The 16,387-nt window shown below is 38.4% G+C and overlaps 5 protein-coding genes across 5 annotated transcripts; 3 read left to right on the forward strand and 2 right to left on the reverse strand.

Moving 5' to 3' along the window:
- Positions 1-17: 17 nt before the first annotated feature.
- Positions 18-2,766, reverse strand: LOC124405243 (UPF0764 protein C16orf89 homolog). The gene is made up of 7 exons (XM_046879977.1): positions 2,593-2,766; positions 2,420-2,518; positions 1,754-1,903; positions 1,345-1,643; positions 592-727; positions 334-436; positions 18-266 (listed from the first exon to the last, which is right to left on the reverse strand). Exons 1-7 carry the CDS (start codon positions 2,735-2,737, stop codon positions 119-121), a joined length of 1,080 nt encoding a protein of 359 aa, XP_046735933.1. The 5' UTR covers positions 2,738-2,766; the 3' UTR covers positions 18-118.
- A 680-nt stretch (positions 2,767-3,446) lies between these two features.
- LOC124405237 lies at positions 3,447-4,799 on the reverse strand. The gene is made up of 4 exons (XM_046879965.1): positions 4,564-4,799; positions 4,337-4,472; positions 4,091-4,159; positions 3,447-3,868 (listed from the first exon to the last, which is right to left on the reverse strand). Coding segments are annotated over exons 1-4 (306 nt in total). The 5' UTR covers positions 4,566-4,799; the 3' UTR covers positions 3,447-3,769.
- Positions 4,800-6,814: 2,015 nt separating this feature from the next.
- LOC124405788 (L-xylulose reductase-like) lies at positions 6,815-8,452 on the forward strand. Its single transcript, XM_046880993.1, has 4 exons — positions 6,815-7,000; positions 7,253-7,682; positions 7,905-8,053; positions 8,255-8,452. Exons 1-4 carry the CDS (start codon positions 6,949-6,951, stop codon positions 8,356-8,358), a joined length of 735 nt encoding a protein of 244 aa, XP_046736949.1. The 5' UTR covers positions 6,815-6,948; the 3' UTR covers positions 8,359-8,452.
- A 1,647-nt stretch (positions 8,453-10,099) lies between these two features.
- Positions 10,100-11,298, forward strand: LOC124405789 (L-xylulose reductase-like). The gene is made up of 4 exons (XM_046880994.1): positions 10,100-10,151; positions 10,213-10,642; positions 10,819-10,967; positions 11,087-11,298. The coding sequence occupies exons 1-4, from the start codon at positions 10,100-10,102 to the stop codon at positions 11,188-11,190; spliced, it is 735 nt and encodes a 244-aa protein (XP_046736950.1). The 3' UTR covers positions 11,191-11,298.
- A 1,706-nt stretch (positions 11,299-13,004) lies between these two features.
- Positions 13,005-14,481, forward strand: LOC124405790 (L-xylulose reductase-like). Its single transcript, XM_046880996.1, has 4 exons — positions 13,005-13,056; positions 13,310-13,739; positions 13,990-14,138; positions 14,378-14,481. Exons 1-4 carry the CDS (start codon positions 13,005-13,007, stop codon positions 14,479-14,481), a joined length of 735 nt encoding a protein of 244 aa, XP_046736952.1.
- Positions 14,482-16,387: the final 1,906 nt, after the last annotated feature.

Below are 16,387 nucleotides of genomic sequence, written 5' to 3' on the forward strand. Positions count from 1 at the left end.
AAATTATTGTATCATTTTTATTAGCTCGTGTCAAATTTCGTAAGTATTTAACTTTTCACCAAAGGCGACCGGCTTTTAGATAAAAAAAAATTCGGTTCATTCATTTTTTTACTCACTGTTATACAGTCAGATTCGAAGTCTCAACGAACTGACGGATCAGCAGAGACAAACTTGCTGCGCCCAAAGCCGTCGCGTGGTTTTCACAACCGTAATCCATCCTTTCACTTTCCCGCTTGAATCTTTTCGGAAATACTTCCTCTCCAAATCTAAGGATTTGATTTTTAAAGTAAACAACTATCTACGTCAAGGGCTGAAACGAAGCGCGAAACTCACCCTAAACTGGTAAAACATCCCGCGTCGTTCGGCCAGCTCAGTATCAACGCTGCGTAATGGTCATTGGCAAATTCCATATAGCCTGCCATTCCGCAGAGAATAACTGCATCGAAAGGTGAAGAGAAAGACGAGAAAATGGATTTCAAAATTCATATTCCATACGTGAAATATCTTGGAGCCTTAATGTTACGCCGGAGATTATATGGCTAACCGATTTTCATGTAGAGAAACTTAGACGCAAAGGTATAAAGTGCTCACCTTGCTCGCAAATCATGTCTCTTGACATTGCTGGAAAGTTAGCATCTTCCATATCGACTGCATCCTGTAAAATAGCTGTGCAGTAGGCAGGTATCAGTTTGTCGAACGGAGTGGATTCGCGCTCCTTGCATCCGAGCTGAAAGGAACAGAAAACAGAATTAAATCAGTAGAGCTCGGATTAACATTTAAATGGATATTTTTTATTTAACCATAACAGGTAAAAAAAATTTTAGGTCATGTTTAAGGATCGCAGAAAAAGATCTTCCAGAGAAAACCAAAATTTATTGATAATTTGAATAACGTTTGGCGTGAAATTCACCCATAAAGTATGACGTTTTGAGTCAAACAATGCAGTTTCTATTTTCCACATTTGATTTTTTCAAGTCTATATTATACCTGTGTGTATATTTTATAATTTTCAATACATATTTACCCCCGAGCCCTAGAGATCAGCATTCCAGATTGCTAATCATGCACTGATTTGAATCAAAGATAGAGTCGTAGGGGTCAAAACTTGGATGGATGCGATGATAAAATAACGAAAGATGAATTGTTCGAAATCTTGATTTTTCTAAGTGTCACAATTTAATAGTAGTCGTACATTCTAATCAGTGACACTTTCGAAAATTAATATTTCGCACAATTCACTTTTCGTTCTTTCATCTTCGCATTTTTAAAATTCCGATATATCATTCATTCGAAATATCGATCCATCCAAGTTTTGACCCCCAGGCGAAATTAAGATAAACTCACGACGACAGCTGTGACGACGTAGAGCAGCCTGTGCGCAAGCGGATACCCTCTGGGCCCGTCATTTCTTATCAACATTTTGGCGCAGAGCTCCGACACCTGACAAACGGGTCCCCCGTACTCTTGAGCAAGCTGAGAGAGACACCGATCGCTTTCGATCTCATTCGGCGTTCCCTTGTAGAAGTATTGAAGAACGGAAGATTCCGTGTTATTCTCACTCGGCGGAGGTCTCGGGCCCAATAACCCGAAGCTCCATTCTATAGGCCAGCGCCAAATCTCCGGCTGATTCAGTACTTGGTTTACTAAAACAAAGGGTGAAAAAAAATCAGAACATTTGCACAGTCTTCTCAACTCACTTTTGCCCCTTTCCAAAGTCTTCTAAAGACTTTCCGTTAACGTACATATGGCTTACATATCGCGGTTTCCTTAGTCTTCGTTGAAACTACTGTCACGGCTTGTCGATAAGCGCGCCTGCAGAGTTCCAGGACGTCGATGAGGGCGTCTCGAAAACGAGGGTCGAAAAACTTCAGTTTCTCGTGGTTCACGGTGCTCGCAACGTGGGCTGTTAAGGAAAATTTATTCAGATTTAAGGCAGAGAACTTCCTGGCGAACGCTATTCTCTTAACGAGTATGTATGTACGTTGGAGTGGTGGTTAAATGCTGTTTGTTTTTTTTTTCTTTTTTGGAATTTCAATGTTGGATCGTCGTAGATCGGCTTTAAATATAAAACAGATAAAAAAATGTACAATTTTTTCAGATTTTTATTTCGAGACCTGAGTCTCCCGGCTGGTTTGTTGTTTCTTTTTTTTGTACTTAATTCTTGAGCACTCCAATGGAATTCCTGACATATATTCTTTCTCTACAGTTGAAAATAACGACGATTCGAAATTCAACGAAGATTGAAGAAAAAATAATATGCTAAATTAAAACTTGTGTCGAATATACGGTCTACAGGAAGACTAAGCGATGAGAAATAAAGATCTGAAAAAATTACAGAGCAATTTTTTCTACATTTCGAAACGATCTATATGACCAATCAACATGATCTTCCATTCAACGATCACCCTAACGTACGTGCCTTCAGTTATGGTGAGTCCGAAGATCGCATCGACGTTCATCTGGCGAGGTCTCTGCGCCATGAAATCGAGTACCCTGTAAAGTGCAATGATTCTTCGTTCTGGAAAAAATCGGATCAATTGCGCAATTGGATCAGTATAGTCGATGCGTAATGATCAGCTGACTAATGCTTACCCAATTTGTCGTCAATTGCATTGTCGGAATGAGTATCCCTCGCGGAAAGAATAACGACGCTGATAAGCGCCGAGATGCTGTGTAACAGCATCCGAAGTTTCATGACGACGATACTATGGGTTCTGATAAGGTGAGCACCTGGCATCGTCGCCTATATACGATCCCCTCCATAGTCGACGCGTCACGTCACCATGGGTTGCAGGTCCAATTCTAGAAGCCTGCCAGCTCACTTCGAGGCTCGGTGGTAAACATAAATTAAATCTCGTAACGCAGAAAAATCACGGCAAGCTAAGGCAGTCGTAAACTTGATCTCAAGAATCGAAATACTTGTGGGTTTTTCGCCGCGGGACACGTCGAAATTAAATTTTTATTCATCAAACGCGAGGTAAGTCAGGCTATTTTTTTTTTCCCCTCCCTTAGCTCTTGTGTTTTCTTTTGTATCAGAACGATTCTTACCAGAAAAAGTAAGCTGGTCGCCTAAAGCGGAGCGGTAATTAAATTCAATTTTAAATTCAACACAATTTTACACAGTGCTCAGCATCAATTTAGCAACTCTTAAAATTCCTTCAAAAACCATATTTTTCGTCACTTGTACCCTTTTCCCCTAACCCCCCCCCCCTCCTCCCCCTCCTTTTAATTATCTCACATAGAGTAATTTTCTTACTTTCGAAAAATTGTACACTAGTGAGGAAGAAAATACAAAAATTTCAGGACACATGCCCGAATTCCCTGACATCTCCCGGTTTTTCCAGACGAACGTAAATTTTCTGACAATTCCCGTTTTTCCAGATTTCCCTGACAGCTAGGCACCCTCTAATCTATAAGTAAGCGTGACGAAGGCTGGCGATCAGCGATTTATAGCAAAGGTTCGAGTATGTTCTTTATTGATAAAAATTTGTGTATGTTATTTAAATGAAAGTATATACATGTCAGAATTATACAAAGTAACATTCAATTGAAGCATAATAAAATACAAATTCCAGATGATAAATGGAGGCAACGAAAAATTCGTTAGAATATTTATCACATACCCTTTCTCAGAAATAAACGATCCAGAATAATAATAAACCTTGATTTAATCAGTAATAAGCAAACATTGTGTGAGATCTCAGAGATTCTTGCAGTATGTGCCAAAGGTCTTCTCCTTCAACTTCCGCTTCAGTGAGCGTGTTGCGAATTACATACATTCCGGATGAAAGGGGTCCAGATATGTACCGGAAACGCAGGCTCGGATGTCGCGGCCTAACTTAACGCAGCGACCCACCGCACGCTTAGTCTGTAACATAAAAACAAAAACGTCGAAAAACTTCCGAACCAAACTTCGATTTATATTCGATACCAGTAGTAGCTGCTGCTCGCACGTCTTGCGGCCATAAATTACACTTATCGAACCTCTTTCTTTCTTGATATCTACGTGCCGCATGCGGTGCAGCGCAATTTGCAACGCACACCAACGCGCAGCGAGCGCACCTCGAGTGCTTCGCTTATATTCACTCACCACTTGATATTCTACTTGACAAGAATCGCCGACGTTGTTGTCCTCCAGAGCCTCCCTCAGCGAATTCGACTGCAAAATTATTCCCGAATTAAATACACATGAAAGATTTAATTAGGGAATTTTTTTTTTTTTTATACGATACTGCATCGGGGTGGCGACGATTTCGTTCGAATAAAATTCCCTGACTTTTTCTGTATAAAAAAAATTTAGATCTCTCTAACGAGAGCTTTTTAAAAATTCATGTACCACAGCGATGTGTGCCGGAGGCACTAAGTCAGCGTTGTCGACGCCGTTGAGAAGCTCGGCGATGCCTGCAGAAGCTGTACGAATATTCGATGAGAGAAGTGCAAGCCCCATAGCAAGACAGAGAATCGCGGGGTTCCTAGAACGGAAAAAAAGGTTAAAGTTTTTTGGATAGTAAACAACTGGAAGCATTTGTCAGATACTCGACGTTGTAATATTGAAATACTTACATGATTCTGAAAATTTTTGTCCACCGCTCACTTCGCTTGACGGAAGAGAGAATAACTGATGCTGAAAGGATAGGAACAATGATATTTATACCCGATGGGAAGCCCCGCGAAGGTCTTCTAATGGAACAGGGTTTCTCGCAAGCAATGATTGCTCTCTTGCCGTGAACTTTTCCTGCGATTTCACAGAAATCGAGGAAACGTCGAGAAAATTAACTTTTTCCCCTATCAGTTAGTCTTGTACGGATTCTAGCAATTCAAAGCGTAGCTGTAGAATGTGCAATTATTTTTCTCATTGTACCGTACTTCCGTATGATCGATTGATCGTACGATTATTTATATTCGTGGTTGGTCACGTACGTGAATTGATTATTTCAACTTTGGATACTTGCCCAGAAGCAAATTTTGGAAGTTGATAGAAACGACAAGTTCACACTAAAACGTCACAAATGCTCGATTGTGAAAAACTTTCGACAAGAGAAAACAAAATGACAAAAAAAAAAAAACATCGAAATATTCAAGATGAATTTGAAATATAAATTCTTAAAGATTTTTCATCGACAATTACAATTAACTGTCGTTTCGAGGATGTTCAGATCATTGTCATGATCACAATTACGAGCTCATTTAAATCAAAACACATGTATATATAATGTGTATCATATTATATATTTACTGAAGTACATAACAATGATTAATTTATTACTATCAATCAAGACGATCGAAGAGTACAGAATTGTATTAAGTTAATCACAAGTACCTAATCAGTAACGATAGTCCATTCGATTGTCAGAGAACCGATTAAAGATTCGTATGAGGTATACAATATTTCTGTCAAACAGATGCTTCCTGAATATGCTATACCTACAGTAGAACCTTCATTAATCAACTTCGTTACATCCTTCGATATCCCGTTAATTGGGAACGGGAGTACTTCTGATTAACGAGGATTCGGATAATGTAACGGAATATCACGAATGCATATTAATTATTACGTTACGATTACGTTTGCACGTATAATCTGTGGCTTTGACACTTGTCACATTATTTTACCTCCCTTCACGATCAAAGTTGATTGAAATATTAATAATTTTAACGCAATTTTCCGTGGATATATTTTTATTAACAGCGTACTTATGTATTCGTTTTACTTAAATTTCGGACCCTCGTTAAGGTGCAAATTCATGCTGTAGTTCGAGTAATGAAGGTTCGGATAATCGAGATTCTATTTACTACTTTACACATGTTTTCTCTATTACGACATTATTGAACATTGTCAAGGCCATGTGCAGGAGTAAAAAAATCACATAGTAATGTTATTAAATTCGATTATCCATAATATCATAACAATTGATAACAATCGATAAGTATATATCTACTATGTCAAATTTAAATCCAGATTAAACCCAAGTAGGAATTTTTCTTCCCAACTTTGCTATAATTAGGTATATAACGATGTAACATACGGACATACGTAAGAACAATGCTTAATATAAATTGTCTATTACATTTTTCTTCATTATGATCAGCTACAATATCGTCAGCAAGAATGTCGTTGCTGTGCTTATGCATTAATATTAGCTATGAATCACGTTTATTAAGTTTTAGAAAAAAAATTAAGCCAATCGTGTAAGAATATTTAAACAAAATGTATCTCAAGTTCGACCCTTTCGTCGAGGGCGAGAAAGGCGACGACAATGAGAACGGGTAATCGAAATCTGGACTTCCATCCCAACTTCATCATGAACATGAGAGCCTTGTGGAGAATTCCGCCGCTGCCGAAAAAGACTTCTGCCGACATCTTCCGCATCTTGTATGTACATACGAACAGAACAGCCTGAGTTTAGGAACAATGAAACCGTCGATAGGACAGAACAATACGCAGCAACATAACCTCGATAGTCAGTTATAAACTGCCAGGCATTCCGAGTTAGATCAGGTGCGCAAATTTTAGAAAATATAATTACCTTGGCCAATCGTACGAGCAGCTCTACGAAATTTGTATGAACTGTTTGTTTATTCCGTCACAACACATTATATATATACGCCTTCACCGTCAACGTCAATAACGACTTTGACAGTTCCACACGACGGTGACGACTGCGATTGTGTTACCGACCGAGGCGAGGAGGTGACTTGCTACTCTGCCTGTGGTGCCGACCTTGGCGTGTCGCATCGCAAAGATGCTTTGCTTTGCCAGCTTTGCCAGCTGTGCCAGCTGTGCTATGCTGTATGCTTATATGCTATGTTACTCTCCTCCTAATACTTACTATATACCTGTCCGTTACCTGAGAACATTCTTTATCGATTCCTTATCACGGTGGGATACAAAGGCTAAATCTTAGTTTATCTCGGCAGTTTCATCAGCTTCTTAACGTTAACAGTAAAATGAACGTCTCCTTCGAGGGTAAACGTATTCTGGTGACGGGGGCTGGATCGGGTAAAATCAAAATTCTTAACTCCGAGAAATATATTATATAACTTGTAAAATTCTAGCGATTGATACTAATGGGAAAAAATTCAGTGTAGATATTTTCGCATTAGCTTAAAGCGTTGTGTAACTTTTAAAAACAGGAAAAAAACACTGCGGATCTTTGGAAAATCCTCAAGATGGAAACGTAACTGCGACGTTTTGCTTTTCAAATCTTTCGCTCGAATTTCACAAGTTTCACACAATTCGGGCAACTTTCAGGTATCGGTCGAGCCGTTGCCCTCAGGCTGTCAAAGCTCGGGGCCACCGTGATCGCCGTATCCCTTCCCGACAAGAGTTTCGATACTCTTTCGAAGGAGGATCCTAAAATCGAGATCGTCAAGGTAGATCTGACGGATTGGAACGCGACGAAGGATGCTTTGCAGAGTGTGACACCTGTGGATCATCTCGTTAACAATGCCGGAATATTTAGAGGGCATGCTTTCCTGGACGTAAAGGCTGAAGACATCGACGAGACATTTAACATAAATTTCAAAGCTGCCGTTAACGTTTCTCAAATCGTAGCTAAGGATTTGATAGCCAGAGGAAAAGCCGGGAGTATCGTGAATATTTCATCTCAAGCTAGCCAAGCTGCTTTTCACGATCACACGGTTTACTGCTGCTCCAAAGGAGCCATTGACCAGCTTACGAGGTTTGTTCCTGATTTCGTTATTACGCCAGATAGATGAAACGTTATCTAACTCTCATCGGGTGACACATTCCACGGTACACACGATACACGTGTTAGTGCTTACATAACCAACTCCCAGTCTATCTCTAACTAACTAGTTATCAATTGTTGTGTGAAAACGCGAATTAACTTGTTGTATAAAGAAGCATGAGAGTTGAACAATAAATTGTCATTATTTTCTAGAGTAATGGCCTTAGAATTGGGTCCCCACAACATCAGAGTGAATGCAGTCAATCCAACTGTTGTAATGACTGATTTGGGTCGCGAAGCATGGAGCGAGCCAAAAAAATCTGCCGAAATGAAGAGCAAGATTCCGCTTGGCCGTTTTGCTGGTAGTTATACTTCATATATCAATTTCGAAATTTTGAATCTCATATATCTAACCGTCGTCCGAATGTTAATAAAATTTGCAAACTTGCAAAGTCAGTTCTTCAACGCTGAGTTGAAGTAACTTATACCGTATTTGATCACGTCTATTTACAAACCCGTCTTCAGCATCAGAAAATAATTTTCTCTTCGCTTCTTTCTTTCAGAGGTGGAAGAGGTCGTTGATGCAATAACCTACTTGCTCAGCGATCGGAGCTCAATGATCAACGGTGTGACGCTACCGGTTGACGGAGGTTTCCTGGCTACGTAGACGGGAACTATTATTCAATAACCGCTCGTATGGTTACAGTGCGTGAACTTCAATAAATTCCTAATCACTATACTGGCCTATTACTGTGTGAAATTCAAATAAAGTAATCATTGGATTATACAATACAACAAAACTTATTCCTCAGTTACAATCACGTGTATAATGTTAGTAGAGTCATGTTATGAAAACCGATCATGAGATATAGCATAATCAAATACTCGCCAAGTGCTAATTTGGTGTCATGTTGAAAATTAGGAAAGGAATATAAAAATTGAGATTAGAATTAAACTTTCTGTTAATAAAAAAATTCAGCTTCTGAAATTTCATTAAGGTACCTTAATTTACAATTAGCAGCACCAGAAGAGTACCTATAGTCATGCTGTAACTCATGGTTAAGTTTCTTGACACAACTTTGCAAATACTAGATACCTGCGAGCGCTTAAATCCTATACCTAACATACGTTCCCCACCCAATAACACTGATACGGTTGTAAAAGTCTTCAGAAATATTCCAACAACCATTTTAAGATCAATAATATCAATGCTATGTAAAGATTATAAATAATGCCTTCGTTATTTAATGAGCTATGGGACCGTCAGCTCCAACATCTTCGATACCTCCCGATAAGGAATATCGAAACTTTCAAGCGTCTGAAATGACGGAAACGTGTAGGATGCAGAGTGTTTTTTTGTACAGTGAAACGTATAGTGAAAGACATTCTTCATAATGGCGCTAGACGATAAGGATATCATGGTTTGCAATATACTTAAAGTAAGTTCAAAACCAACACAAAGTGAACTGTGTACACTAGACTGAATCAAAAATGTTGACTATTTTTTTTTTTTAATGGTATACTGAAAATATTGTTCAAGATGACGAAAAAGAAATACCATAAAAATTTCAGATTTTAATATTGATATTTAGAGGTGCCTCATCGCGATTTTCTATTTTCCATAAGAATAACATGGCAAAAATGGTTCTGGCTCCTTGCGATTTTTATAACTAGATAACGACGCGTCGTACAGAAAATTCATGAACATGTTTTTGTATGAAATTGAACGTTCTACAAAAAAGGTCTCTTGTCATTTTACGATAAATCTACTCCTTCAAAAGTTATTTGAGGTCCTTTGTTGATGTTTGACCTTAAATAACTTTTGAAAGAATAGATTTATCGTAAAATGACAAGAGACCTTTTTTGTAGAACGTTCAATTTCCTACAAAAACATGTTTATGAATTTTCTGTACGACGCGTCGTTATCTAGTTATAAAAATCGCAAGGAGCAAGTACCATTTTTTCCATGTTATTCTTATGGAAAGTAGAAAATCGCGATGAGGCACATCTAAATATCAATATTAAAATCTGAAATTTTTATGGTATTTCTTTTTCGTCATCTTGAACAATATTTTCAGTATAGCATTAAAAAAAAAAAATTTGTCAATTTTTTTGATACAGTCTAGTGTACACACAATTAACTCCACGAATACTTTTTTCAGACGCTGCGTATGCTTCAGTGCATACGTTGTGTATCTATCACTGTACAATGAGTTTAAGTCTGTTAAAATATGGAGAGAAGAAGAAGACTTTCTGTGTTATCTCGACAGTTTATCATGGCTTCTGGTTGACTTTAATTGCATGAGAATATTCTTTATCATTTCTTTATCACTGTAAAGTTATAAAAACCAAGTCGGAATGTTTCTCGTGCCAGTCTCAATTAGTTTACTGAACACTGGGATAATAAAATGAATATTTCGTTCGAGGGAAAGCGGATTGTAGTGACAGGAGCTGGACAGGGTAAAACTGATGGTCACTCTATGTAAACGAGCTGCGTGTTCTTCAAATTTTACTTTTATAGGTATCGGTCGAGAACTTGCCCTGAGATTGTCTAAATTCGGTGGAAAAGTGATTGCCGTATCGCGCACCCAAAAGCACTTAGACACTCTTGCCCAAGAAGATCCAAGCATCGAAATAATCCGAGGGGATGTCGCCGATTGGAAAACGACGAGGGATGCGATGGAAGGTGTGGGGAGAATAGATCTGCTCGTTAACAACGCCGCAGTGACAAAGCTGGACGCGTTTCTGGACGTAAGGCCAGAAGACGTTGACACGCTTTTTAATACGAACTTGAAGTCGGTCGTAAACGTATCCCAAGTTGCGGTTAAAAGTATGATAGCTGGAGGTAAAGGCGGAAGTATCGTTAACGTATCCTCTCAAGCGAGCAAAGTCGCGTTGAAGGATCACGCCGTTTACTGCGCTACCAAGGGAGCCCTGGATCAGCTAACGAGGTGCGTCGCGGTTGTAAGAATTCGACGAATCTTCAAATTGAAGGAAAACACACACACGAAAGAATTTGTTAAAAGTTACTTTCGTCCCAGTTTTTCACTCTCGAAAATTCTCTGACAAAATCAGTCTCAAAAGTCAGTCTCTTGAGGTATATAAAAATTATTATCTGTTTCTATAGAGTGATGGCTTTAGAATTGGGGCCTCACAACATCAGAGTAAATACAATTAACCCTACCGTCGTATGGACAAATATGGGCCACCAGGCATGGAACGATCCAGAAAAGATTGCGGAAATGCGAAAGAAAATTCCACTCGATCGTTTCGCTGGTAATTATATGGAATATTATTTAAGCAATTGAATTTCAAGTAAAAATAGGAAGTCTGACTACGAACCTATTCACCAAATCGTTGATTCGAACTTGTTGAGTTTCTTTTCACTTTTTCAGAGATTGACGAAGTCGTTGACGCGATAATCTATTTACTCAGTGATCGCAGCTCAATGATCAACGGTGTTACGCTGCCGGTTGACGGAGGTTTCCTGGCTACCTGATCAGGATGTTTTCTGCACTAACGATTTGTAGCACTAGATCAATACTCAGATTTCCTGCCTCCGACGATATGTACAGTAGAAAACTGAAGCACGAAACACTTGATATTCCGCTTCAAACCCCAATTTTACAATAAATAAAGTTATAACGACCTGGATAGGAATGTCAGTCGTGATTCAAATTCTATCCTAAGCATCCGCTTTGTGCACAAATTTTGAATAATGCAACCGTTTGCAAATACAAAACAGGTACGTCAAACACACATGCCAATTCATGTAGAGACCAGTGGTAAGGTTAAAAAATTATAGTTGATTAGTCAGTTGACCATTCCATGCAATAATAAAATTCATAATTTCTTGGTAAGAATTATATATCAAAAATTACAATAAAGTAGTATTTTCTCGTGTCATCAATAGTTTGAATAAAACAGAAATAAATCTTTACGATTTCCCATGCAATATTGCCTTTTAAGGTTCTTTCTAAATCCTGTTTCTACACCTGTATTATTCTACTTTTAAAACTTCTGGACTCACCAACTTTTTCGTTTGAAGAACGTAATTTTTTGTTGTTAATCATAAAAATGACAATGCGTCAAGTCAAGCGTGAGTGACACCACGTACGAGCTCCAACTGATCACCAGTTTTTACAGAGAATTTGTGCTTCGATAAAACTTCGCATAAAAATATGTACCGGGAGTATAAAAAGTGTAGATTGTTACCAATTTTCCGTACGAATATATTCGAAATTGAATAGTTGCAAGCAATCTTCACACTCTGATATTGTAACGGTCCAGGTAGAGCATTTATAATAAATTTATGTTATTTTTCTACGTGCTCTAATACACATCTTGGAACTGCAAGTTGAAGGATAAATATCTTGGCTTTTGAATATTGTATATTCGTAATAGAGGGCATCCATTGAACACGTGATGTCTTTATCATTAATTCTAGCCCCGCTGCGCCCCACGATGCTGTCAAAATAAATAAGGTTTTGGTGAAACCCCCCCCCCCCCCCTCCCCTCTCTTCTCGTTATCACGTGATTTTTCTCACCAATAGCAATGATGATAATGATGTATTCGGTGAGTGTGAATCAGATGATTATTGATATTGTAATTGGTAACGTTAAAGATTTTATTTTAAGAACGAAATAATTTTCCATACAATCTATGTAATATATTCTATTTTCTTATGAACGATAAATAGGTTTGACGTTAATAATAGATTACTCGCGCTAGTGATTTAAAACTGCATTGAAACGAGAAAAAATCTCCAAATATACTCGATATTTTTAGAAAAATTGCACCAAAAAATATAAGTGATATCTCCCGAGACCTCCCCCCCCCCCCCCCACCCCCCTTTGCCGCATGTACCCCTCATTTCGAGTAGCCCTCGAGTTTTTTATTTTAATGGAGGCAAATCGTAAATCTTGGGCTTTCAAATCACTCATGTTATATAATGTAATTCAATCACGCAGAATAATAAATTACAATATCCCGCCAATTACGCGTCACTATGGTGCTTTACCCACTGCATTTTGCAAAATTGAGAGAGCAGACGATTGGAAGGGATCGGCCGATATCGTTCCAGTTGTCCTCTGGCTAATGAATAATTCGAGTGAACATGGGGAATAAATAGATATTTTTCTTACTGATGTACTTCGTGCTTTACAATGCTGTATATACTGTGGTACCACCTCTCAATGTCACCTGTCTTATGTACGTTGATCCTTTTTATCAATTCCTTATCACGGTGAAATATAAAGGCAAAATCTTGTTCATCTCGGCAGTGTCATCAGCTTTTTACCGTTAACAGTAAAATGAACGTCCCCTTCGAGGGTAAACGCGTTCTGGTGACGGGGGCTGGATTAGGTAAAAATCAAAATTCCTAACTCCGAGAAATATATTATATAACTTGTAAAATTCTAGCGATTGATACTAATGGGAAAAAATTCAGTGTAGATATTTTTGCATTAGCTTAAAGCGTTGTGTAACTTTTAAAAACAGGAAAAAAACACTGCGGATCTTTGGAAAATCCTCAAGATGGAAACGTAACTGCGACGTTTTGCTTTTCAAATCTTTCGCTCGAATTTCACAAGTTTCACACAGTTCGGGCAACTTTCAGGTATCGGTCGAGCCGTTGCCCTCAGGCTGTCAAAGTTTGGGGCCAACGTGATCGCCGTATCCCTTCCCGACAAGAGTTTCGATACTCTTTCGAAGGAGGATCCTAAAATCGAGATAGTTAAGTTGGATTTGGCGGATTGGAACGCGACGAAGGATGCTCTGCAGAGTGTGACACCTGTGGATCATCTTGTTAGTAATGCGGGAATCCTTATAACACGCGCCTTCCTGGATGTACTGGCTAAAGACGTCGACGCGTCATTTAGCGTAAATTTCAAAGCTGCTATTAACGTTTCTCAAATTGTAGCTAAGGATTTGATAGCTAGAGGAAAAGCCGGAAGTATAGTGAATGTTTCATCTCGACTCAGCCGGGTCGCTGCTCATGATCAGACTGCTTACTGCTGCACTAAGGCAGCCGTTGACCAGCTTACGAGGTTTGTACAGATTTCATTATTACGCGAGATGGATGGAAAATTTATTTCACGGTACGCACAATACGCATGCCGGTGCGTTACGTAACCAACTACTAGTATTCAATAATGAACTTGGCACTGAGATAGTTTCTATCTCCCGAATTGACCAAACTAACCATCAAAATATCATCAAGTGTCGTGTGAAATTGCCAATTAACTTGTTGTATGAAGAAGGGTTAAACTTGAACAATAGATAGTCATTATTTTCTAGAGTAATGGCCTTGGAATTGGGTCCCCACAACATCAGAGTGAATGCAGTCAATCCTGGTCTTGTAATGACCGATTGTAATCGCCAAGCATACAGCGATCCAGAGAAGTCTGCCGCATTGAAGAGCAAGATTCCGCTTGGCCGTTTTGCTGGTAGTTATAAATGAAATAACCATTATGAATCTATAAATATCATAGATTTAACCGTCGTCCGAAATTTTTTGATATTTGCGAACTTGGCTTATCACAACCGACAATTACAAATATCTTCTGTCATTCGTCCTTTGATGCTGAGCAAAAGTGACTTATACCTTATTTTATTATACTATTACGCCTACCTATAGAATCGTCTCTTTAGAGTCAAACCATGATTTTCGCTTTCATCTTTTCAGAGGTCGACGAAGTTGTTGACGCGATAATCTACTTGCTCAGCGATCGGAGCTCAATGATCAACGGTGTGACGCTACCGGTTGACGAAGGTTCCTTGGCTACTTGATCAGGATATTCTCCAGTAACTTTTTGTAGTACCATCAATAGGTTGAGTAGATCAATACTCAGGTTTCAAACTTAATTTGAGATATGAAATAATTCTGATTAGCTGAGCTAGAAAAAAATTGACTGGCTAAAACAAATAAAAAATATGATTAACATTATGACAAAAGTACGACATATACTGATAAAAAAAACGAGCCCGATATTAGATACCCTCCAATTCAATTTCTGAATCGATTCTGTATATTGACAGAAAAGATTATACATCTTTTTGATCATCGTCAATCTTCTGCCATAGATTATTATTAAAGTCTAGATTTTGATCGACTAACCACTCTATATATTTCTGAGTGTGGCTGTGAAAAAATTGGTTTATCGCTCTGGAGTAAAAACAAACGAGACGAACGGTGAAATAAATATTTCTGTATCGTTTTACGCTATGGATTACAAAAGTTAGTAACATCGCGGTACCTCATGACCCACCTACCCTCCCTTGATTCCTAGCAAAACCAGTCAACGGAAACATTAAAAAGAGAAACACTCACACGCGCATGCATAAACACTGCGACGTACTCGAAAACGACCACCTATCCACACGGTGACCCTGCATATTCGATCTAAACGATCTTCCATTCTTTCCAACAGACATCATTCTTTTCATTGATCACCGGTATATGAAGCTAAATGTTTTTGTACCATAATTAGCCAGCTGCTACACGATGATTTCGTAAATGAGTGACATTCAAAACGTTATAAGGACCTATTTCAGAAGTAATGTTGGATGCGGATTTCGATAAAATGCTTTTCACGTGTGGAAGAGAGGTGGGCAAAATGGGTCCACTAACGGAGGAATAATGTTCAATGAATTTCGACAAGGCAATTTTTTTATCTTCGGCCTAAAAATGCATTTCAATGATGCTGGAGAACTATTGCTACATCAACTTTTTTTAAAACGGTTTATTGTTAGACTTATCCTGTTTGCTTATCAGCATTTATCTGAGAAAACTGAATCAGCAACTGATTGGTACTTGCCAACTGACAAGAAAAAATTGTGACTATGAAATTTCAACAATTAGGCAATCGTGTGAATATAATTAAACCTCAGGGGAATCCACCGCTCGAACGGCAGCATTAGTAAATTCAAGCAGATTATTATACTACACAATTCATTATTGAAAATGCCGAGCAAGCGATTTTTACCTGTGGCGATGCTCAATCTATACTTTTAGCAACATGCGAAATTTCCAACTTTACGTAATCTACGGTAAAAGTAATTGCAATTAATGATTCGACTAAAAATCAAGCACCCTTGCAATCGCTAATTAGCTTATCCAATATCAATGCAGCTGAGAGATCAAAGATCTGCATAACAATTATTGTTATCGCTACGCCACGTGATAGAGTATAGTACCAAGGAAACGAGCATCCATAAAAATAAACTCAAACTCACCAACGTTGCCGAGTAATGGAGAAATTATTCGGAAGTCTCTGCTTAACTCTGGAAAAAAAGAAAAATGGAAACCGGAATTAATTTAGCAAAACAAACAATGCCAATATGTAAACTGGTGATTTTCGGGGGGGGGGGCCTTATGCTGGAAATATGCCTGTAACTAAAGCTAATAACCGTAGAAGCTTGGCAGTTTTTGTTCAAATACTGTGTAACGAAACTATTTTTTAAATGTGTAGCCCCCGTAGTCAAATAATTATTGAAATAAGTATACTTACATCCTTCGGGTTGCTCCGTACTTGAAATGTAGTAGTTTTCGTAGTATCTGTCCGGTTGAATAACTAGATGACGCACTCTATGCACTGTAATTAAAACGACAGAATATTACTTACACAATATACACGGAGTTAGATTTTACGTCGAGCATAATTATTTAATAAATGCATAAATGCATTTAATAATG

This window comes from Diprion similis, chromosome 4, assembly GCF_021155765.1.
Source record: "Diprion similis isolate iyDipSimi1 chromosome 4, iyDipSimi1.1, whole genome shotgun sequence".
Classification (NCBI taxonomy): domain Eukaryota; kingdom Metazoa; phylum Arthropoda; class Insecta; order Hymenoptera; family Diprionidae; genus Diprion; species Diprion similis.